Source organism: Pleurodeles waltl, chromosome 12, assembly GCF_031143425.1.
Source record: "Pleurodeles waltl isolate 20211129_DDA chromosome 12, aPleWal1.hap1.20221129, whole genome shotgun sequence".
In the NCBI taxonomy this organism is placed as follows: Eukaryota; Metazoa; Chordata; class Amphibia; order Caudata; family Salamandridae; genus Pleurodeles; species Pleurodeles waltl.
The window spans coordinates 706,654,163-706,679,403 of NC_090451.1; the positions used below are offsets into that span (position 1 = coordinate 706,654,163).

Genomic DNA, 25,241 nt, shown 5'->3' on the forward strand with positions numbered 1-25,241 from the left:
CGCTTGAACATTCTGCCTGCCCGGCAGGTGAGTTGCCACTAGCGACAGGTTCTGGCTAGAAGCCAATGCCAAATTGTCTGAGCCTCTCTGGATAATAGCCTGGACCTGGTGCCTCCTTGTTTGTTTACGTAATACATGGTGGCCACGTTGTCCGTCTGGAGGAGGAGAGTTTCCGTTTTCAGAGAAGGTAGGAAGGCCTTGAGCGCAAGATGGACTGCGCGAAGATCCAGCAGGTTGATATGAAACAGACTCTCTCTCTGTGACCACTTGCCTTGGACTCGAAGATGATCCATGTGCGCTCCCCATCCGAGCAGCGATGCGTCTGTTACGATGGTTTGAGCTGGAGGCTGTTGATGGAAAGAAATCCCCACCAAGAGATTGTTGGGTGAACACCACCACATGAGGGACTGTAGGGCGTGGGGAGAAAGAAGGACTCTGCTCTCCCAATCGTCCATCAGTTGACACCATTGATCCTCCAGGCACTCCTGTAAGCGTGTCATATAGAGACGAGCATTGGGAACGAGGTGGATACACAACGCCATCGAGCCCAGTAGAGAGGCTACTACTCTTGCAGTGGTCTGTGGTGTTCTCTCTAGTTGTTTGTACTTTTGGAGAATTGATAATCGTCGTTCCTCCGAAGGAAACACCTTTCCTTGATTGGTATCTATAATGGTCCCTAGGTAATGCAGCCTCTGAACAGGCGTTGCTGTGGACTTGAGAAGATTGACTTGAAGACCGAGATTCTGGAGCAGTTGTTGAGCCCAGTTGAAATGTTGTTGGGCCTCTAGATAGTTGGAGGCCTTTATGAGCCAATCGTCCAGATAGGGGTAGACAAATATTCGATGCTTCCTCAAATGAGCAGCTACCACCGCCATGCTTTTGGAAAAAGTTCTCGGCGCTGATTTGAGGCCGAAGGGTAGAACCACAAATTGGTGATGACTTTTGCCGAAGGTGAACCTTAGGAATTTTCGATGTTTCTTGCTCACCGGAATTTGAAAATAAGCGGCGCAAAGGTCTATCGCACAGAGCCTGTCGCCCTGACGAAGTTGCGGGTAAATTTGGTGCAAGGATAGCATCCTGAATTTCTCTTTGCAAATCCACTTGTTTGCTGTCCTTAGGTCTAGAATGGGACGAAACTCTTGTTTGTCCTTCTTTGTCACCAGAAAATACCTTGAATAAATCCCTTTCCCGCGTTGGTTGATCGGGACGGGCTCTATTGCTCTTTTTTGTAATAGAATATCTACTTCTAACTGAAGAGCTTCGAGGTGGTGGCTGGCTGGTTTGGGTGGAACAGATGGAGGAGGACTGATGAATCTAAGAGCGTAACCATTTCGCACAATATTCAATACCCAGGCGTCTGATGTGATGCGTAGCCACTCGTCCAGAAGATTTAACATACTTCCCCCTACCGGAGTGGGTAACGGAGGAGGGGGAAGTGAAGATTCAGGGCTTAGATGCGGGAGCCTGGCGAGTTGCCTGAGTTTGCGGCGTGGAACGACCCCTTGTCGACTTTCTCTGTGTCGAGAAGGCCCTTGGATGCTGCTGTTGCTGCTGGGGACGTGAGGACATCCAGTGTGATGCCTAATACCTGTGGGTGAATAGCCTTCGCTGGTAGGGACAGAATACTTTTCGTTGTTCCTTTGGGCATTCGATGCCTACCGCTTTTAAAATGTCTAGCTCAGACTTCATTCTTGACATCTCGTCATTGGCATGAGAGCCGAACAAGGTGGAGCCTGAGAATGGTAAATTCTGAATCCTCTGTTGTGCCTCTGGTTTGAGAGATGTCAATCTCAACCATGCGTGTCGTCTTAAAGCTACTCCATGAGCGTAGTTATGTGCCGACAGCACTGAAGAATCAGCAGCAGCGCTTATCACCTGGTTGGAAACCATGGCACGTTCACCCACGACCTCCAAGAAATCTTCCCTTTTGTCCTTGGGTAAGTGCTCCGCAAACTGCAGCATAGAGTCCCAAAAAGCACGATCATATCTTCCTAATAAAGCAGTGGCACTGGCTGCTTTCATTGTGATGGCTGCGGTAGAGCATACTTTTCGGCCTGCAGCATCGATCTTTCTGCTCTCTTTATCCGGAGGCGAGGAGGAAGACGGTGCTGTAGAGTGTAACTTCTTTGCTTCTTTGCCGCTACTATAACCACCGAGTCCGGCATCGGGTCCGATCTTAGGAATAGAGGGTCTTGCCCCGGTGGGCGATACTTTTTAATAAGTCTGGAAGGAGCAGATTTCGTTGTGGCCGGTGTCAGAAAAATATCCATTGCCGGTTCAAGAAGACCCGGAACCAGTGGAAGTAAAGGTCTTGACGATGTCCTCTGGTGTAAAGTCTCAAAAATCACTGAGGTCGATGGGGCGGGTACCGCCAGCGGGATATTTAGTTTGGTCGCCCCGCGCACTAGGACCTCTTGGAAGGTACTCACGTCATCTATGGGGGACACTCTCGGGGACGGTGAGTCCGACAGGGTTGGAGAGTAGTCCCTTATAGACGAAGAAGAATGTCTATGACGTGAATGCGAGGATCTCTGAATTGACTCATGTCGTTGGTGCCGAGAGGAAGACGAACGTCTAGAGGAATGTCTGGAATGTCTTATGGATTCCGCTGGAGTCATCGGAACAGACTCTGAAGGGGGGGCCGGAAGAGGAGCCGCAGGTGTTACTGGTGTCTGCGGCGACGGCGGCTGTTGAGGAGAGAGCAGAGGCGAATCCGGAAGTAGGATGAGTGAGGCTGAGGATTGTGAAGTGGTATAAACCCTTCTAGGCCTCTTTGACTGTCGCCTCGACGTCAACACACTCCTCGACGTCGAAGTACGGTGACGGAGGGTGCCTCTTGACGTTGATTCCCCTCGTCGCTGAGATCCTCTCGACAACGACCTTTCTCGACGTCAATGTGATGACGGCGACCGTCTTCGACGGCGAGCACTCTCCCTCGACGCCGATTGTCCTCGTCGCGTCGACGGCGACCCGGACCAAGATCTTCTCGACGGCGAGCGTCCACGCCGTCTCGACGGCGAAACAGCTGCCGACGTCGAGTGATGCCTCTTTCTCGACGGTGAGCCGGTCCTCGACAGCGAGCATGTCGGTGCCGTTCCTGGCCTCGACGTAGACCTATGCCGCTTATGAGCAGGTCTGGCAGAAGTTGCAGAGGAAACAGGGTGAGCACTGGTAGAGGACTGACCTTCTCCTCGCTCTGTGGCAGATTGACCACTTCTTCTCCTGTCCTCTCTTGCCTGAAGTCGAATCTTCTCCCTGTCACGAAGGGTTCTTCTGGAGAAAGTTCTACAGATGTCACAGGAGTCAGGCTTGTGGCTGGATGGAAGGCAAATTATACAGACCTGGTGTGGGTCTGTTTTAGCCTTTTTTCTGCCACAAGAAGGACATTTTTCAAAAAGTGAAGGCATTCTAAAATAGAAAAACCTTAAATTTCTGTCAGAATTTGACAGAAAAGGTTAGCAAATGTTCACTCAATATTAAAAACGTAGAGTGAAATTGAAATTCAAAAGGTTTTAATTTAATTTTCTGGCAAAAAAGCTTTGTGAAGTAGAGCTCAATGCTTCAGGGTCCTGTCAGAAGGAGCCGGAAAAAAGAACTGAGGCAACTGCCTTTTGCTGTGCATGATGGGATACAGGAAGACTTTACTTTCTTAAAGGCACAGCTCTATTTACATTCTGTATAATGGCAGCCTATGGGCTACACTGTCCTGCATTGTTTTATTCTCATGAGAGGTGTAAATAAAGTATGAGAATGTATTTTTTATTACATTTCTAGAATAAATAGGTGTTTGAACGTGAATTTACACTACAGCTGCTTTCTTTTCAACAATTTGGCCTGTGTAGCTGTTCACATAGGCTGCACAGTGTTATTCTTAAGTGGGTTTTGACAGACCTTTTTTTAAAGGGCTGGTATCTGCACTTAAGAATATACTTCATATCAGTGCTCCGGGGTCCCCGCAGGCACGTGGAACTATTCAGGGCTTATGCCTATACATGGAAATCCCCTATGAGAGAATCATGGCATACTTGGATACACTTCAGCTGCCCACCATTACAAACGAAACAGGGGTACTAGCTGAAGCCCCCAGTACATTGGCTGGTGTTAATTGTGCGATTTCTAACTCTCTGAATAGGAAAGCATGCAACAATCATGGCCTACCAGCAGAGCTCTATAAGCTGTTAGCGCCCCAGTTGGAGTAATTCCTAATCACACTTTTCAACAAGATATTAAATGGCTGCGAAGTACCAAGGGAGTTTGTGGAGGCAGCTCATGCCTTTTGTTACAGCGCCACAGGGGATCCCAGCTAGTGGAGATGCCCGCCCCTCCGGCCACTGCCCCCACTTTTGGCGGCAAGGCTGGAGGAGATAATGAGAAAAACAAGGAGGAGTCACCCCCCAGTCAGGACAGCCCCTAAGGTGTCCTGAGCTGAGGTAACTCTGACTTTTAGAAATCCTCCATCTGCAAGATGGAGGATTCCCCCAATAGGATTAGGGATGTGCCCCCTCCCCACAGGGAGGAGGCACAAAGAGGGTGTAGCCACCCGCAGGGCTAGTAGCCATTGGCTACTATCCTCCCAGACCTAAACACACCCTTAAATTGAGTATTTAGGGGCCCCCAGAACCTAGGAAGATAGATTCCTGCAACCTGAAGACAAAGAAGGACTGCTAACCTGAAGCCCTGCAGAGAAGACGGAGACACCAACTGCTTTGGCCCCAGCCCTACCGGCCTGTCTCCCCACTTCGAGAAAAACTGCAACAGCGACGCATCCCCCAGGGTCCAGCGACCTCTGAAGCCTCAGAGGACTACCCTGCATCTAAAAGGACCAAGAAACTCCCGAGGACAGCGGCCCTGTTCACAAGAACTGCAACTTTGCAACAAAGAAGCAACTTTTAAAGACCACACGTTTCCCGCCGGAAGCGTGAGACTTTCCACTCTGCAACCGATCCCACTGGCTCGACCTGCGGAAAACTAACTCTACAGGGAGGACTACCCGGCGACTGCGAGCCCGTGAGTAGCCAGAGTTGACCCCCCCTGAGTCCCCACAGCGACGCCTGCAGAGGGAAGCCAGAGGCTCCCCCTGACTGCGACTGCCTGCTTCAAGGAACACGACGCCTGGAAGACACACTGCACCGCAGCCCCCAGGACCTGAAGGAACCGAACTCCAGTGCAGGAGCAACCCCCAGGCGGCCCTTTTCCTAGCCCAGGTGGTGGCTACCCCGAGGAGCCCACCCCCCTTGCCTGCCTGCATCGCTGAAGAGACCCCTGGGTCTCCCCATTGAATCCTATTGCAAACCCGACGCCTGTTTGCACTCTGCACCCGGCCGCTCCTGTGCCGCTGAGGGTGTACTTTCTGTGCCTGCTTGTGTCCCCCCCGGTGCCCTACAAAACCCCCCTGGTCTGCCCTCCGAAGTCGCAGGTACTTACCAGCTGGTAGACTGGAACCGGGGCACCCCTATTTCCATTGAAGCCTATGTGTTTTGGGCACCACTTTGACCTCTGCACCGGACCGGCCCTGAGCTGCTGGTGTGGTAACTTTGGGGTTGCCTTGAACCCCCAACGGTGGGCTACCTTGGACCCAACTTTCAACCCTGTAAGTGCTTTACTTACCTGTGTACTTAACAAATACTTACCTCCCCCAGGAACTGTTGATTTTTGCAGTGTCCATTTTTAAAATAGCTTATTGCCATCTTTGCCAAAACTGTACATGCTATTCTGATGATTCCAAGTTCCTAAGATACCTGAGTGAAATACCTTTCCTTTAAAGTATTGTTTGTAAATCTTGAACCTGTGGTTCTTAAAATAAACTAAGAAAATATACTTTTCTATATAAAAACCTATTGGCCTGGAATTGTCTTTGAGTGTGTGTTCCTCATTTATTGCCTGTGTGTGTGTACAACAAATGCTTAACACTACCCTCTGATAAGCCTACTGCTCGACCACACTACCACAAAATAGAGCATTAGAATTATCTCTTTTTGCCACTATCTTACCTCTATGGGGAACCCTTGGATTCTGTGCATGCTATTTCTTACTTTGAAATAGTACATACAGAGCCAACTTCCTACAGGTATGTTACCTAAAAATTCCATAAATACACCTTTTTTCCTAGTGGAATGTGCTCTAGGTGGTGTAGGTAATTGTCATTTGGCTTTATGATAGCAAGTTTGAATACATTTGACTATCCATCTACCTATACTTGGTTTAAATATAGCTTTCACTTTATGGGGCTCTGAAAAGGCCACAAAAAGTTGTTTTGTTTTCCTATAGTGGTTGGTACTTTCTATATAATACATAAGAGCCCTTTTAACATCAAGAGTGTGTACAGCTCTTTCCGCTACAGAATCTGGTGTGTGAAAGAAAACTGGCAATTCTATTGATTGATTGATATGAAATTATGAAACTACCTTTGGAAGGAATTTTGGATTAGTTTTTAATACAAGTTTTTCTTTGTGAATTGGGAAGAAAGGTTCTTGCAAGGTTATAGCCTGGAGCTCACTTATACGCCTAAGGGAAGTGATAGCAACTTAAAAGGCTACCTTCCATGACAGAAACTGTAGAGAACAGGAATGTAGTGGCTCAAAAGGAGGACCCATAATCCTTGTGAGAACAATATAAAGATTCCAGGATGGTGCTTAAGGAACCTTTGGTGAAATGACTCTTTTGAGTCCTTCTATAAATGCCTTATTAACAGGAATTCTAAACAAATGAGTATGCTGTCTGTTTTGAAGATATGTAGCTATAGCTGATAAGTGAAGACGAATGGCAGCATAAGCAAGATTAGCTTTTTGTAAATTTATTAAGTAACAGACAATTTGTTGAATCATTGGTTTGGAAGAGTCAATGTTTTTTGATTGGCAATAGCAAACGAAATGTTTCCATTTTGCAGCGTAACAACGTTTAGTTGTGGGTCTACGTTTTCTCTAAGAACATCCATACATTCTTGTGGTATATGTAAGTACCCAAATTTTATGACTTCAGGAGCCCTATGGCTAGGTTGAGGGATTTGGGGTCTGGATGTCTTATTTGCCCTTTATTGTGAATTGGAATGTCCGGTCTGTTGAAGAGCTTCTGATGTGGAACTACTGAGAAATCCAGAAGTGTTATGTACAAGGTTGACGTGCCCATGTAGAAGCTACCAGGATCATGATGAGGGAAGATTGTCTGAGCATCCGAACTAGAAAAGGAATGAGTAGGAAAGGGGGAAAAGCATAAGCAAATATTCCTAACCAATTCACCCACACAGCTTTGCCTTTGGAGTGAGGATACCTGGAGGTGACGTTTTGATATTTTGCATTCTGAGGTGTGGCAAATAAGTCTATTGAGGTGTTCACCACTTTAGAAAGTAGTGGTGAAGCACTTGTAGATGGAGTTCCAATTCATGGACTTGTTGCTTCATCCTGCTTAGCAGGTCAGCAAATTGATTGTCTGTCTCTAGGAGATACTGTGCCACTATGTGAATGTGGTGATGTATTGCCAATTTCCATATTGTTTTTGCAAGATGGGATAGTTGAGGTGATTGCGTCTCCCCCTGTTTTTGAAGATAGTACCTGGCAGTCATGTTGTCTGTAAGTGCCAACAGTACCTTGTGTTGTAAGTGTGGAAGGAATGTTTTCACTGCTAGGAAGACTAATAGAAGTTCCAGGTGATTGATGTGTAAGGACTGTTGAGTGATATTCCATAGCCCCTGGGCTGTGAGGTTGTGGACATGAGTTCCCCAACCGGTATGTGAGGCGTCTGTAGTGAGAGTGATATGAGGCACAGTGTCTAAAAAGGAACGACCTTTCATAAGGTTTGTACTGTTCCACCATTGCAGAGAGAGATGAGCTTGGCAGTCCAACATCACTAGGTCTTACACTAAATCTTCCAGGTGTCCCTCTGCCTGAGACCACTGACGAAAAAGGCACAGTTGTAGGGGACACATATGAAGTTTGGCATGCAGTACAATGGTGATGCACGATGCCATCATACCTAGTAGGCGCATAGAAGTCCTTACTGTGTATGAATGGTTCACTGTTAAAAGAGCAATCATTATTTCAAAAGCTTGAATTTGGGCTGAGCTGGGAAACGCTAGTCCTAAGTGTGTATTGAGAATCGCTCCTAGATACGGTTGTATCTGGACAGGTTGAAGTTGTGATTTGAGGTAACTGATGGTGAATCCTAAAGTGTGTAGGAAATTGATTGTAAGTTGAGTGTGATGTTGACATTATTGGAGGGTACTGGCCTTGATAAGCCAGTCGTTCACGTAAGGGAAGATGGGAACGTGTTGTCTTCTGAGGTGTGCGGCCACTACTGTGAGACATTTGGTGAATACTCTGGGAGCAGTTGTGACCTTGACCTTCAATTGGTAATGTTTTCCTGCAACCATGAATCAGAGGAATCTGCAGTGTGTTGGATGAATTGCCATGTGAAAATAGGCATCCTTTATGTCTAAAGCTGTCATGAAATGGCATTTTTGGAGAATGACATCTTGAAGAATGACCACAGGGAAGTGTTCTGACAGGATGTAATGGTTTAAAGGGTTTGAGATTTAAGACTGGTCTGAGAGAACCGTCTTTTTGGGATATTAGAAAATAGAAGGAGTAAACTTCTGTACCTTGGTGTGGTAATGGAACTGGTTCTATGGCCTCTTTGAGAGGAAAAGAGTGTACTTCCTCTTTGAGAAGAGTGAGATGTTTTTCCGAAATTCTGTATGCACTGAAAGTACCCATTGATCTGTGGTAGTTTGAGACCACTGTGGGTAAAAGTGTTGAAGTGTGCAGCCTACAGGAGTTATGTGTGGTGGTGGCAGGTGGAGACAGTCATTGCTTGGTGGTGGATGAGGAGCCTCTAGGTGTAGGTGGCTTTCCTCTGCCTTTATTATTGTTTCCTCAGTAGGAAGCTCCATAATAACCTCTGGAGTATAACTGAGAGGTGGGCTTTGCATGTGTACAGGACTGGTCTGTAAAGGATGACCAAAAGCCTCTTGAGGACCCCCGGGAGACATAAAGTACCCCTGTGGGTGCTGGCTACGAGTATCCCCATAGTTTTGGCAGTATGATTATCTTTGTTGAGTTTTTCAAGTGTGATATCTACTTTTGGGCCAAATAAGTACTCTTTACCGAAGGGCATGTTTAACACTGCCTGCTGTACCTATGGTTTAAAGCCTGAGCATCTACGTGAGGCATGTTGTCTAATGATGATGCTGGTATAAATACTGCATGCTGCTGTATCAGCAGCATCCAGCACACATCTAATTGAATTGTTGGTGAAAGTTTGCCCATCAGCTACAATTTCTGCACCCATTTTATGATGTTCCTCAGACAGCTATTGTAGAAGCTCCTACATGGCATCCCAGTGTGCTCTATCATAGCAGGATAGTAACCCCTGCATGTCAGCAATACGCCAGTGATTGGCTGCTTGAGCCGCCACCCTCTTAATTACCACATCTAACTTTGACCTTCCTCCTCAGAAGAGGAGGTGTCTCACGTTGAATGGCTATTAACCCTTTTGTAAGCAGAAGAGGCAATAATAGAGTGAGGAGGAATTTGAGCCTTCATAAATAAAGGGGCAGTGGGTGCAGTCTTTTATTTTTTTTTACCTTGGGAGTGATAACTTGTGATCTAAGTGGTTTCTTAAAGATTTCAACTGTGTGCCTGAGCATGCTTGGGAGCATGGGGAAAAAACTGATTTTCCATGTGTGCTGTGCCAAGGGTGTTGAAAAGAAAATCTTCTGTTCGATCAGTGTGCATGTGGACGTTATGAAATGTAGCTGCCCTAGCTACAACCTGTTCATATGAGGTGGAATCCTGAGGTGGTGAGGGTCTAACTGGGTAGAGATCCGGATCGTTAGGTGTAATATGATCCGGATCATATGTATCCCATGGGTCTGGATCATCTTTTGTATCTCCTAAATCATGAGCCCTACCAGGTGGTGTGAACCCCGAAGGAGGGGGAGATGTTGGGGGAGGAGAAGGATCTGGAGAATGCGGTGAAGAGGATTGAGGAGAGGGAGAAAAGGAGCCTTGTCCTTGGTAGGCTTTTTTGGAGGCACAGAGGAGTCAAGCGCCTTTTGAAAAGTTAATTTCCTCTTTAAAGGAAGAGGAGGAAGTGTTATATTACGTCCTGTTCCCTTGTGAATCTGAAGTCGGCACTGACGAGTATCCATAAGTTCCAAAATTAGTTCCACCACTGAGGGGGTGGTCGAGAGGTCTTTTTTTAAATTTTCGGCTCCTAAGATTTCAGTTTGTGGGATATTTTCGGTACCGAAACAGAGGATGGCAATTTTTTTTGGGGTGCCAAAGTAGTCGGGACCGAAGCACTGTGTGTACTCAGTCGGGTTGGTGCCGAGGTAGAGGTACCAGCACCGGACGTCAATATTGAAGATTCGGATTTTGCTTTTTTCAGTGCTGAGCCGGAGGGCGAAGGAGTTTCTTGCTTCCGACCATGGGCGAAAGGGAATAGCAGACCGGTGACCTCTTTAGATGTAGTTATGACTGAGGGTAGAGGGGTCTTTTTACTCACAGACTGTGCTAACTTCAATGGTTGACTATCAATGTTGGATTGAACATCCGAGTCAGAGTCTTCGACAGAGAAAAACAGTTCTTAATCCAGCTCCTCCTGTGCATGCTCGTCGCCGAAGATGTCAGGTGTGTTGTCTGGAGTCCAAAACGCCATTTCCACTCGACAAGCTTGTCGATCTCTGAGTGATTTCTTCAATCGAAAGGAATGGCACGCATTGCAGGTCTGCTTGCTGTGCTCACAGGAGAGACACAAATTACAGAGCTGGTGGTGGTCGGTGTGTGGAAATTTGGACTGGCATTGAGGGCAAAAGCAAAATGGAGTCTGTTACCTCATGGCTACATAGTTAGATGCCACGCGGAGGAGGTAGTCTCGAAGAGGGCCTGAGAGGGCTGCGTCTGCCCCAAAACACAGAGAATCTATTCCGGGTGCAAGCTGAAACCAAAGGCAGAGTGAGGGAAGAAAACGCAATCGAACAATACCGACGGTGATAGAAAGACAGAGAGAGAACCGTGTTGGATTGTATTGAGCAGCGAACTCAGAGCGAGAGGAACACACGTCCGAACCCAGTGACTTCGAACCCAGCGACTGAGAGAAACAATCTAACAAAGGACTCAATACCCATGTGCAGTATTACCGAGAGGAGTCACTCGAACAGCTTCTTAGAAGAAAAACAAGTTGTACCACTCCGAACCAAACACTAGATGGCGAACTTATGCATAGCATCTGTATCTACAGCCACACATGCCATTGAACATACTGATTTGAAAGGATGTTGGTTTGATGTATTTGTAAGTCCACTTTCCACTGCAAAATGGTGAAGCAACTGATCTCAGGGATGCCCTAACTCCACTGGTGCTGCCACTTCGAAAATTTCGACTGGGGCATTATATTGCAAAACGCAGACTCAAGTTTTAAGTACTGTCTTGAGTAGACATATTTTCATACTAAAGTCATATATACGTGTGTAAAAACAGCAATGCAGACTATAATCATAAACAGGCTAAAATGGCTAAAATGCTTTATTTCTATGGAGTTTTTTAAAATATTTTTTAAACAGTCCTTTTCACAATTACAGTAAGAGAAAAAACACTTTCCAAAGCCCCATAACTGGGCCTAGGGAAAGAAGCAATAGCAACATCAGAGAAAAAAAGAGAAAAAACTACATTGAAAACAATGGAGCATTCTTAGCCAATAGGCTGCATGCAGGTTAACACAGGAGAACCATAAAAATTCTGGCACCGTGCCTTTAAGACCCTGAGCACCTCCAGTATCCCACCATGCCTCACGGGTGAAGGAGAGGTGACAGTTGGTTCACAGTTAGGTCAGTACTTTTTTACGGTGACAAGTTGTGCAGCAGATTCGAAAGATAGTGTGTCCTGCACTTCTAGGAGACTTGCGTCCGGGGAGGAGGGTGGGTTGTTCATGACTTTGATGAGGATACCCCTGGAAGAGAACTAGGATTTACAGCTAAGTAACTTATCCTTCTCTTCCAGGGGATCCTCATCAATAGTCATAAACAGTGAATAGATTAGCAAGCCCATCCCTTAACTCTGCGGACTGTCTAATAGAAGTGCAGGAATAGATATGTATCATGCAAACAAATTTCTCAGAGATGCTTGCCCAACTTGGGTGTCTGCTTTGGCATCTGAGTCCAAATAGTAATGCCTAGTAAATGTATGTACAGACTTCCATGTAGCAGCCTTACAAATTTCAGAGATTAGAACATTATTAAGGAGGGCAGCCATAGCCGCCTTTCCTCTTGTCGAATGCGCCTTAGGCCTAGCAAGGAGTTATTTATTAGCCAATTGATATGCAGTAACAATACATGAAACTATCCATCTAGATATGGTTCGTTTTGAGGCTGCCTCGCCTGTTCTCAAATGACCATAATTTACAAATAAGTGGTTAGATTGTCTAATTAGTTTGGTTTTGTCCAAGTAAAATTTCAGCACTCTTTTCAAATCTAGGGAGTGCAAAGCTTTCTGTGAAAATCTGACACCTCCTTCGGTAAGAATGAGTTCGTAGAACCACTCTATTCTCGTGGAAGACTGTGTATGGTTCTTTGGAGGACAAAGCCTGAATTTCACTAACCCTCCTCGCAGAAGTAATAGCTACCAGAAAAGCCGTCTTCCACGTAAGGTGTTGCAAAGAGGCTTTGTGTATAGGTTCGAAAGGAGGGCCCATAAGTTTCGAAAGTACTATGTTCAGTTCCCATGGAGGGGAGGGTTTCCGAATGGGTGGAAAAACTTTTTTTAAACCTTCTAAGAAATCCTTGACTACTGGTCTTGTAAAAAAGGATTCCTGAGAAGCTGACTTATGATAGGCTGTAATGGCAGATAAATGTACCTTAATAGATGACACTTGCAGACCCGATTTTGCCAAATGGAGTAGGTAAGACAGTATGACCTCCTCCTGAGCCAGTATAGGATTCTGACCTTGCTGACGACACCATATGTAGAACCTCTTCCACTTGAACGTGTAAGAACGCCGCGTGGAAGGCCGTCTGGACTCCTTTAAGATGTTCATGCACTCCTGCGAGACCTCTAGGTGCCCATACTGCAGGAATTCAGGAGCCATGCCGTCAAGCTCAGAGAGGGAAGGTTGGGGTGAAGTATCCTGCCTCCCAGCCTGCAAAGGAGATCCAGTCTGCACGGCAGCCTCCTGTGAGACTGGTCTGATAGGTTGAGGAGATCTGTGTACCACAACTGACAAGGCCATTGCGGAGCTATGAGAATCATTCTGGTGCTGGATCTGTAGAGTTTGTTGATCACCGCAGGTATGAGGGGGATCGGTGGAAAAGCGTAGAAAAATATCCCTGACCAGTCGATCAACAGGGCATTCCCTCGAGATCCCGGACGGTAGAACCTGGACGCGAAGTCTGGACATTTCCTGTTTACCTCGTCTGCGAAGAGATCCAATTGAGGCCAACCCCATTGAGCGAAGATGTCTTCGACGGCCTCGTCGTGAAGGACCCAATCGTGGGCGTCCTCGAGATTTCTGCTCAGGAAGTCCGCCTCCACATTTTGTTGCCCTGGTAGGTGAACTGCTGTAAGCGACATTCCTCTCGCTAAGAGCCAATGCCAGATGGCCTGAGACTCCCGAGATAGGGGCAGGGATCTCGTTCCTCCTTGTCTGTTCAGATAATACATTGTTGTCGTATTGTCCGTTTGCACTAGAAGAGATTTCCCCTGAATCGATGGAGCAAAAGACTTGAGAGCCAGATGGACTGCTCTGAGCTCCAGCAGGTTGATGTGGTACTCTTTCGTTGTTGGACCACAGGCCCTGAGCTTGAAGGGAACCCAGATGAGCTCCCCATCCCTGAAGCGACGCATCCGTTACCAGAGTGACGGTCGGGATTAACTGGTGAAACGGAGCTCCTACTGACAGGTGAGGTCTGTGCATCCACTATTGCAACGATTGTCGTGCTCCTATCGGAAGTCGCATTCTGTCCTCCCAGCGGCCTGTGCTCTGGTTCCAGTTGTTTTCCAGCGCCTCTTGAAGAGGCCTCATATGTAGCCTGGCATTGGGGACAATGAAAATGCACGAGGCCATGGAGCCCAATAGAGATGTCACCTGACGGGCCGTGGGAGCGTCGGACTTCAGAAGGTCTTGACACTTTCCATTTATTGATAACAGTCGTTCCTCCGAAGGATACACTCTTTCGAGCTTTGTATCCAGTATTGCTCCCAGTTAGTGGAGATTTTGCATTGGAATCAGGTTGGACTTTTGGTAGTTGACCTGTAGACCTAGAGACCTGAAAACACTGAGCACAATGTCCCTATGGCTTCTTGCCTGCGCCGGAGAGGAGGCTTTCAGAAGCCAGTCGTCTAGGTATGGGTAAATGAAGATTTTTGCTTCCTTAAATGCGCCGCTACCGCTGCTACGCATTTTGAGAAAACGCGAGGGGCAGATTTCAGGCCGAATGGAAGCACCTTGAACTGATAGTGCTGGGAGGCTATCCGGAAGCGTAGGAATTTCCGATTTTTGGGAATGATCGGGATATGAAAATACACGTCTTGCAGGTCTATGGAGCACATCCAGTCTCCTCGATGTAGCTGAGGGAAATCTGGTGGAGAGCCAGCATCCTGAACTTTTGCTATTTTATGTACTTGTTCAGTAGTCTTAAGTCCAGAATCGGTCTGAAAACCCCTTCTCGACCTTTTTTTGCTACCAGAAAATAGCGGGAGTATACTCCCTTCCCTCTCTGCGCGACTGGGACTTTTTCTATTGCCTTTTTCCGTAAAAGGGTGTGAGCCTCTTTGCGTAATAGGCTCATATGAGCCGGATTGCATTTGGTTGGTGGCAAGTGAGGAGGAGGTTGGCGGAAAAGAAGAGAGTACCCATTCTCCACAATGTTGAGCACCCATTTGTCTTTTGTTATTGCACGCCACTCGTGAATGAACTCTGTGATACTTCCCCCCACCGGAGTGGTGCACGGTGCTAAGGGAAGCGAGTCATCATTGCTTTGCCGGAGCTTTGGGTGTGGACTGCTGTGGTCTGCTTGACCCTCGGTCTCTCGTGGTCTTACGAGATTGGAAAAGTGGGCGCCCTTGTCTCTGTTGTGGCCTCTGGGACCAATGAGGGGTTTGAACCCTCTGCTGAAAAAGGCACCTGTCGTAAGGTCTATACCTTCGCCTGAAGTCCTTTTTTCTCTCTAGGCCCACTGCCCTCATGGTGTCCACTTCCGTCTTCATACGCGCCATCTCCTCATCTGTATGGGTTCCAAAAAGAGAGTTTCCGTTGAACGGAAGTTTTAGGATACGCTGCTGCGCTTCCTGCTTCAATCCTGTCAGTCTCAGCCAGGAAGACCTTCTTGCACAAACCCCATGCGCGTAACCACGTGCAGCTAAGTCTGCCCTATCTGCTGCTGCACTGATGACCTGATTGGAGACCAGACACCCCTCCTGAAGGATCTCCTGAAAATCCTGCCTGTCTTCCCTAGGCAATTTTTCTGCGAACCTGCTCAGTGAGTCCCAGAGTGAACGGTTATATCTGCCTAGGAGTGCGGAAGCGCTGGAGACCTTCATCATGGAAGCCGCCGTGCCACACATCTTCCTCCCCAGAGAGTCCAGGTGTCTACTCTCTTTATCCGGTGGAACCGTGGAGGATGATGCCACTGAGTGCGTCTTCCGGGCTGCGGCCAATATGACTGAGTCCGGCTGTGGATCAGTCCTGAGAAACAAAGGATCTTGCTCAGGTGCCTTATATTTCTTCAAGATCCTAGCAGGAGCTGATCTGAGGGTGGCTGGTGCAAAAAAGGTGTCCATGGTTGGTTGTAAAAGACCCGGCACTAGCGGTAGCAATTTCTTCGAAACCGCTCTATGCTGCAGGGTTTCAAAGATCACGGATGAGGAGGTCGAAGGTTCCTGGACCTCTATATTTAGATTTTGTGCTCCCCTGAGAAGCACCTTGTTAAAGGTTGTAATATCGTCCACCGGGAAAACTCTAGTTGGTGGAGAATCCGTTAAGGTCGGGGAGTACTCTCTTACTGAGGACCCCGACGATGACCAAGAAGGAGAGCTTCTGCGATGGCGTGACCGTGATCAAGATCGTCTCTGGGATCGTGACCTGCTCCGAAATGCTGTAGCAGCGCGTCGAGGCCGCGTGGCCGACTGGTGAGACGCAGAATGAGCCCATCCTGCCCGCGCTGTTGGCGATGGTGTTCTCGGGAGAGAGGCCGAAGGTGAGTACATCCTCGAGTACTGCGAGTCTGGGGAGACAGTCGTTCTATTAAGGCTAACCAACCACCTTGGCGACAAGTTGATGGGCGAGACATGCCCAGACGATGCAGCTCTCGACCGCCCAGATGAACCACTCCTTATGGAGACCACCGGAGATGTTGGAGTGGTCTTATCCGCCGGCGGAAGCCGACGCTCTTCTCCTTGCAAGACAGGCAAAACCTGTGTTGACGTCGACAGCTGCAACAACGTCGAAGGGAGTGACGTGGGTTGCTCTGGTCTCAACGTCGAGTGCCTCGACGGTGACCATCGATCCCTTGACCGCGTCCTTCTCGACGCCAAGTGTCTCGCCGTCAGGAGATGTGCTGTCGACGGCGGATGTCTGCGCTCTCGCCGTTGAGGTGATTTCGACGTCGTTTTCCTTGTCGTCGAGGGGTGCAAGGCCTTTGACGGCGAATGGACACGCCGGTGCTGGCTCGACATCGATCGGTGGGTAACCGTCGACGGAGATCTGCCCCTGTGGTGGCCATGTTCCTTCGACGTCGTATCCTTCGACGTCGGTCGGGTCGCTGTCGACGGCGATCTATGGCGGTGTGACGGTGGCAGCGATGACGTCGACGGGGAACAAACAGGTACCTTCCTACCTGCTGACGTCGATCTAGCCTGTCTCTCCTGAGAATGGCTTGTTGGCTGCCTGGGAAGTGAAGAGAACGATGTCTTCTGCCTCTCATGAAGACCATGAAGTCTGATCTTCTTCCTGTCCTTCGAGTCCTTTTTGACATGTTCTTGCAGTGTCTGCAAGTGTCAGGGCAGTGACTCTGAGGCAAGCACACAATGCAGAGAGTGTGTCGATCTGACTGGGCCTTCTTCTTCCCACAGGAAGGGCACTTCACAAAAAGAGAAGGCATTTTTCAGTCAGGAAAAAGTTTCTTGACTCAGACAAAGGTGTTAAATGTTGAGTGAAAGCAGAAAAAACGCTGTTCTGAAGTATTTTCCTGAGAAAAACTCAGAAAAACTGAGAGCTCAATGCTCCAGGACCCTCTCAGAAGAAGCCGGAAAAAAGAACTGACCTAACTGTGAACCAACTGTTACCACTCCTTCACCCGTGAGGCATGGTGAGATACTGGAGGTGCTCAGGGTCTTAAAGGCACGGTGCCAGAATTTTTATGGTTCTCCTGTGTTAACCTGCATGGAGCCTATTGGCTAAGAATGCTCCATTGTTTTCAATGTAGTTTTTTCTCTTTTTTTCTCTTTTTTTCTCTGATGTTGCCACTGCTTCTTTCCCTAGGCCCAGTTATGGGGCTTTGGAAAGTGTTTTTTCTCTTATTGTAATTTTGAAAAGGACTGTTTAAAAAAAAAAAAATCCATAGAAATAAAGCATTTTAGCCTGTTTATGATTATAGTCTGCATTGCTGTTTTTACACATGTATATATGACTTTAGTATGAAAATTTGTCTACTAAAAATGCTATATATTTTTTTTTTTGTGCATATTTCATACTTTATATGTGTGTATTTTATGTATGCTCCGGGGGCCCCACACGGGGGCCGGAATATTCAATGTTTATGACTATTGATGAGGATCCCCTGGAAGAGAACTGTCATTGTCATAATCACTGCCACCATCGTCGTCTCTGAGTGGTGGCAAGCTTTAGTCAGAGTGGGAGTTAAAAAGACAGTGCAGCCTCCGAGGACACCTCTGCTACAGGGGGATCAGACTCCTTCTATGAAGACTGGGTGCATTGTAGCATTGGTTCCATTGGTTGGTATCGAGCAGACACTGATTTGAGGACAGACATTGGAATCAGTATCAGATTCTTCTCCAGTCTTAATGAAGGAGAGACCTAGGCAGGTCTGGAAAAAGAAGTAGAAACCTGCACCAGAATCAGTGCTGAACCCATGATGAGTCAAACGGGTTCAGACAGCGCAGAGAACAGATCCTCTGGCAGTAATCTGACTGGGAGCCCCTGTGATCCTTGCGCTCAAATGCACACCCGAGGGAGGTGGAAGAGTGCCAGAAACGAGCAGCATGGTCTCCATAAAAGCCTCAACGTTCAATGGCATCGCTGATGGCCTGAGGATCTTGGGTGCATCATGATGAACTCCAGGATTACCTTCTTAATCTAAGATTGGAAGCAGGATAGATTGGCGCCTTTAAGCCCTCATGGCTTCACTTTTGATAAAAAGTGTCAGGATGGGGTTGAGTCCCATTTCGCTTTATTAGGGTTCCTCTTTGGACTTTGAATAACAGAGGATTTCAACTGTGAAGACTATTTTTGCTGAGAGCAGCATCTCAAGTGATTCTGTGCCCTCGACTTGGAGTGTGGCTTACAGAAGTCCAGTGACCTCTTCCTATACCAATCGACACACAGCTTTGTTTCATGTTCTCGGATCCCCTTCTGGTGCTAGAAGGCGTTCATTCAATGCATGACTTGGAGTTGTTGTCTGAACCCAAACACCAAAGACACAATTAGTATGGGTCTGTGACAGATACCTGTTTTCTACAGTTGTGGCATAGTTTGAAGCCTGTAGATTTAGGAGGAGGCACTGACCCCTTGCACACTGGATTACAATGTGGGAGTCAAAAGACTGAAGTGCGAGTGGAGATATGCATCAATGTTCTAAGGAGAATACAGAAAGGAACTGATATCAGCGGCAGGGTTGGCGGGTTGGCAGCACTTAGATGCGGCTCCGCTCTATCACTTAAGGGGTAGAATAAAGCCTATGTTGAGCTGCACAGAGCTATCTACCAGCGTGCAGAAGTAGTACTATGAAAACGTTTCCAGATCCAGTCTGGTGCCTGGGGAATATTCTAAAGGTGAAGAATCTGCAGTCAGAAGTATCCATCAGAACAGAGATTTCAATCAAAGTGAAGAACTCTCAGCATTTAGCTCTTTCTTAAGACCTCACGCATAGATCGGCCATGTTTTAGCCCACTAATGAACAGTGGTCTGAGGTGATAATCACAGCAGCAGGCAAGTTTATTACACAGTATTTAATTAATGCAATCAGTCAAGAAAGTTATATTTCTAAGCCTTCTTTGTACTGCATCACAGAGGGCACAGGTACATATAAAAGCAGTGGCAGAAGGTCTTCCTTGCTGACTCTAGCTGAGTCACCCCGTAAACCAAGCATGTTACAGCCTGTGAAACAGGAAGTGATTTTTTGTCAGGAATACTTCTCTCTTACCTAGTTTTCGGAGAGCAAGAAAGCCATTCTTCATGTTTTTCAAAAGTGATTAAATATGAAGCAATCTCCTAGAAAAAAAGAAAAAAAAAGCAGAGTTAGGGCCCATTATCCAACCATCAAGGGCTCATTTTGCAAATCAGAGGCCATGTACCCAACCTGTCTCTGGGTTCATACAAAGAGAGAGGAGAGAAAGAAAATACGACCTATGTGATCTATCTACCATTCTGCATCTATGTAGTTCTAAAAATGCAGTCAACTTCAGTTTTTATTTCCCGCTAGACCCAGACAACAAGACACCTTCAGTATCGTCTTCAGATCCCTGAAAACGTTATTTAGGACTCTGACACCTGCATTTGTCCAGACACGGGACTAGCTGGCTCCGTTGCCTTTGGAGATGTGTAGACACCAATGATATATTTAACACAAATATTATGAGTATGTTAAAACCAAAAGACACATAACCTTTTCGCACACCAGGCATTGGAAATATCTTTGATAGGGATGTAGTGAGGCATGAAATTGAACCTCTTTCAGCTCGAGGTTATCATGTTCCAATGAGAACAGCAAAGATACATTTTAAATGGTTTCATGATCTTCAGTTTCTACTTTGTTTTTCAACAATCAGAAAAAAGTAAAAGTATAAATTCCCTTCAAAATCATCTCCACTACCCCATGTTGCAACATAACCAGTTGAAAAAGAAGACATGTAAGGAGTCACTCCTAATTGTTACTAAGTGACAGCAAAGTGAGGTGGTGTTGAGAAACTGAGAAATTACTCTTTCCCACTGTCTACAGCACCCAGGCTGTGGGTGCTGGAGACCAGGAAATCCAGATGAGGAAATCCAATTTCAATCCCTGAAAATGAGGAAATCCAATTTCAATCCCTGAAAACCTTCACAGACGCTTGAACAGGAGAAGAGCTGACAAGGAGGGATGAGCTACTTCTACAATTTGTTCCAGTTAAAGGCCTCTGCAAGCTGTCCTGGCCTGTGTTTTCATCCAGTGAGCTCGGCAAGCATGGAAGCCCCATAGAACGTGGTTCCAACAAGAGGGGGGACAGCCAAATTGTACTTCCATTCTGAAATAGTATCTAGAGTCTCAACATCAACTAACGTTGTGTTGTGACTGACAATGGAGACAGCATGATTTTAGGCAGTGGCACACTCCTCTTTACCTCTATCTGTGTGGGGAACTGGCTATTCAGCTATGCCCGTTAAAAGCCCCCTTCAGTCCCCATAATGGAGGTGGCTTGCCTTCATCAGGAAACAAGCAATATGTAAGTAGGATGTCCGTGCATATGTGAGATATGTGGTTCACTAGTGGGCTGATGAATTATGTGGTCAAGTTAAGCTGAGCCCTGCATGTGCTGCACAAAATGATGGCTGCCTCCATGTTGAGCTAGAGAGGTGCAGCTCAGATATGCCAACCTGAACCAATTAACCTGCCTAATCCTAAAGTTAACTATTACCCTTAGTAGGGAGATCTTCAAAGAGTAGGAACCTGGAATATAGGAAATAGACAATAAGTCATAACATGGTACGGAACATTCAGTTAACTTTAGGATTAGGTAGGTTAATTGGTCCTGAAAAATCGCAATAGATCGGCCAGACTAAATAGAGAGAAACATGTTGACCTTGATTGTATATTAGTATAGGGAATCCTATTCCCACACACACCACTCTCTATGATTGAGAGATTTGATGACAGTTGGTTATATTTCTCTATTGTAGGGGAGATAAAGACCTTACCTTGTTCCTCCCCGTTATATCTGTTTTTAATCATGACAGAGGTTAGATATCCTAATAAAATACATTTTACCTCTATTCATTTTTAGCAGAAACTTCTTTACTTCTTTCTGTTTACCAATCCTACACACTATATACATTGACCGGCCTATACTCATTGTCAAAAAGATCTCTGGCAAAGAGCCCCCTGTGGGGCCCGTCAGGCATTGTAGTGCCGGCCTTAAGTGGAGCACAGCCCTATGATGAAGCATGTCATCAAAAGGAGAGTGAGGGCTCCTGTTCCAATAAGTTAAATTCCCAAGGACCGTGGATATATAGGATTCCATTTCCTTGAGTGGAACTGTGTATACTTTTGGATTTATATGTTAGATGGGAGTATTATACACAGGACCAGGACACTTTCTTGTCCGAATCTCCCCTACTATTTCTGCCCCTCTGTGTTTTTTGGTTTTTGTGGATACATCTAGACAGACTGAGAATGCCCATGTTACCAATGCCCAGTTAGGCAGTGATAAGCAAGAAGAGCATCTTGGCCACAAAGTTTTGCATTGCCTGTGCCTGTTTTGTGTTTTCGGGATGCTGCACTGTAGGACGTTGGCTCTGTATATACTATCTCAAAGTGAGAGTTAGTGTGCACAGAGTCCAAAGGTTCCTCTTAGAGGTAAGATAGTGGCAAAATTTGATAATTCTAATGCTCTATTTTGCGGTAGAGTGGTCGAGTAGTAGGCTTAATCAGAGGTTAGTGTTAAACATTAGTTGTACACACACAGGCAATAAATGAGGAACATACACTCAAAAACTTAATTCCAAGCCAATCATTTTTATATAGAAAAATATATTTTCTTAATTTATTTTTAGAACCACAAGTTCAAGATTTGAAGTAAATACATGAAAATGCAAGGTACTCCACACAGGTAAGTTAGGAACTTTGAATTAGAGCAATAACATATACAGTTTTTGTTAAATTGGCAATAAGCTATTTTAAAAATAGTGCAAAAATCAACAGTTCCGTGGGGAAGGTAAGTATTGGTTAGATTGTGAGGTAAGTAAGACACTTACAAGTCTCAGTTCCAGGGCATAGGCAACCCACGGTTCGGGGTTCAAGGCAACCCCACGTTACCACACCAGCAGCTCAGGGCCGGTCAGGTGCAGAGGTCAAAGAGGTGCCCAAAACATATAGGCACCTATGAAGAACAGGGGTGCTCCGGTTCCAGGCTGCCAGCAGTTAAGTACCCGTGTCTTTGGGGGGCAGACCCGGGGGGTTTTGTAGAGCACTGGGGGTGGACACAAGCAGGCACCCAAAACACACCCACAGCGGCACAGGGGCGGCCGGGTGCAGGGTGCAAAGCAGGTATTGGGTTTTGTATTGGTTTCAATGGAGGGACCCGGGGGTCACTCTAGCGGTGCAGGTAGGGCACAGTGGGGTGGGGAGGGGGGGGCTTCTTGGGCCAGCCACAACCTGGGCTAGGCAGAGGGTCGCCCAGGGGTCACTCCTGCACTGAGGTTCAGTTCCTTCTGGTCCTGGGGGCTGCGGGTGCAGTGCTTGGTCCAAGCGTCAGGTCCCTTGTTACACGCAGTCGCGGTCAGAGGGAGCCTCTGGATTCTCTCTGCAAGAGTCGCTGTGGGGATACAGGGGGGTCGTCTCGGGCTACTCACGGGGTCGCAGTGGCCGGGGAGTCCTCCCTGTGGTGTTTGTTCCAGGGGCGTTGGGTGCCGAGTATGAAGTCTCACACTTCCGGCGGGAAGAGTGAGGTCTTGGAAAGTTGTAGAAAAGTTGCAAGAATGTTGCTGTTCATTGAGCAGAGCTGCTGCTCACAGGCGTTTCTTGGTCCTGGGCTTCAGAGGTCGCTGGTCCCTGTCGGATGCGTCGCTGTTGCAGTTTTTCGAGTCAGGAGACAGGGCAGTAGGGCTGGGGCCAAAGCAGTTGTCGTCTTCCGTCGTCTCTGCAGGCTTGCAAGTCAGCAATCCTCCTTCTTAGTTCAGGTTGCAGGAATCTGATTTCCTGGGGTCTGGGGTGCCCCAAAATATTAAATTTAGGGGTGTGTTTAGGTCTCAGAGGGCAGTAGCCAGCGGCTACTGTCCTAGAGGGTGGCTACACCCTCTTTGTGCCTCCTCCCTGAGGAGAGGGGGCACATCCCTAATCCTATTTGGGGAATCCTCCAAAACTAAGATGGAGGATTTCTAAAGGCAGGGGTCACCTCAGCTCAGGGCACCTTAGGGGCTGTCCTGACTGGTGGATGACTCCTCCTTGTTTTTCTAATTATCCCCTCCAGCCTTGCTGCCAAAAGTGGGGGCAGTGGCTGGAGGGGCGGGCATCTCCACTACCTGGGATCCCCTGTGGTGCTGTAACAAAAGGGGTGAGCCTTTGAGGCTCACCACCAGGCGTTACAGTCCCTGCAGGGGGAGGTGAGAAGCACCTCCACCCAGTACAGGCTTTGTTCCTGGACACAGAGTGACAAAGGCACTCTCCACATGTGGCCAGCAACTCGTCTGGTTGTGGCAGGCTGGCAGAAACTTGTCAGCCTAACACTAGAAGTCGGATTGGTATTCAGGGGGCATCTCTAAGATGCCCTCTGGGTGCATTTTACAATAAATTCCACAATGGCATCAGTGTGCATTTATTGTTCTGAGAAGTTAGATACCAAACTTCCCAGATTTCAGTGTAGCCATAACGGAACTGTGGAGTTTGTGTTTGACAAACTCCCAGACCATATACTCTTATGGCTTCCCTGCACTTACAATGTCTAAGGTTTTGCTTAGACACTGTAGGGACATAGTGCTCATGCACATTTGTCCTCACCTGTGGTAGAGTGCACCCTGCCTTGGGGCTTGTAAGGCCTGCTAGAGGGGTTACTTACCTATACCACAGGCAGTGTGAGTTTGGCATGGCACTCTGAGGGGAGTGCCATCTCGACGTAGTCATTTTCTCAGCCACCAGCACACACAAGCTGTGAGGCAGTGTGCATGTGCTGAGTGAGGGGCCCCCAGGGTGGCATAAGACATGCTCAGCCATTAGTGACCTTCCCTGGCATCAGGGCCCTTGGTACCAGGCGTACCATTTACGAGGGACTTATCTGAGTGCCAGGACTGTGCCAATTGTGGAAGCAAACGTACAGTTTAGGGAAAGAACACTGGTGCTGGGGCCTGGTTAGCAGGGTCCCAGCACAGATTCAATCACAACTTGGCATCAGTAAAAGGCAAAAAGTCAGGGGGTAACCATGCCAAGGAGGCATTTCCTTACATGCACCTTTAGGTACTCAAGGGCCAGAGGGACCGGGAAGCATTCAGCCTTCACAACTGCAGGTGGGTTCAGATTGCAATGACAGGAGGCGATAGTTCTGTTTATAGAAATATGAGCACATTTGTCTAGCACTTACCTTGCCTAGGTCTTAGTCTTTTTCTGACAAGAATAAAGTACAAAAGGCCTTCAGTAAGCATCAAAAGTTGGGATGGTGCCACTTGTCATTGCAGTACAGTAAGTGGCCACATTCTAATAGCTGCCCATACACCCAGATATTGTTGATCATGACCAGTAGATTCCAAGATATAAGGCACAAAAAGATGAGGTGTCACCAGAACTCAGTAGCAGGAGCTGGCCCAATATTTCAATAAGTTCTATTAAAAATCATAAGGACTCGCTGGGGCTTTAACCGGTCACTGGACTCCAGCTGACTGGGCATTGCTCCTTTCTAAGCACTGGTGACCAGCCACCAGGACCATCAACCCAAAAGAGTACGTAGTACTTTCAAAGTTGAGATTCTAGTGCTGGGCCATGTTCAGCATCTGCATTCTTGAGTTGGTCTCTTTCATTATGGCCCTATAATATATTCTTGTACCTTTCCCATTTTTATGATCGCTTTTGTTAGTGTGGAAGCCTCTCTGGAGAATAGCACAAAAAGTACTGCACATGCTAGCAACAGGTAGAGTGACTTACCAAACAATCTATACTTTCAGGTGCTTTTTGGGTGAAGGAGAAAAAAATTACTTTCCCTGAAACCTAATAGCAACAGACATAGCAAGGTCTGCTGCTATTAGGTTTCAGGGAAATTAATCAAATAGCTTGGTGTTCTTGGAAAGTAATATGTTTGTCTGTCCCTGGACAAAATTTAAAAAGAACCATAGGGGGTACA

At 47.0% G+C, this 25,241-nt stretch overlaps 1 protein-coding gene across 9 annotated transcripts in view; it reads right to left on the reverse strand.

Annotated features, from left to right (window-relative positions):
- The window catches only part of LOC138266928 (calmodulin-binding transcription activator 2-like), an 863,356-nt gene that overhangs the window by 663,383 nt on the left and 174,732 nt on the right, over nt 1–25,241 (reverse strand). For all 9 annotated transcript variants that reach the window (XM_069215705.1, XM_069215704.1, XM_069215702.1 and 6 more), the window contains exon 4: nt 19,367–19,434. In XM_069215705.1, coding sequence (XP_069071806.1) covers nt 19,367–19,434 — 68 coding nt within the window. The remainder of the gene's footprint in view (nt 1–19,366; nt 19,435–25,241) is intronic.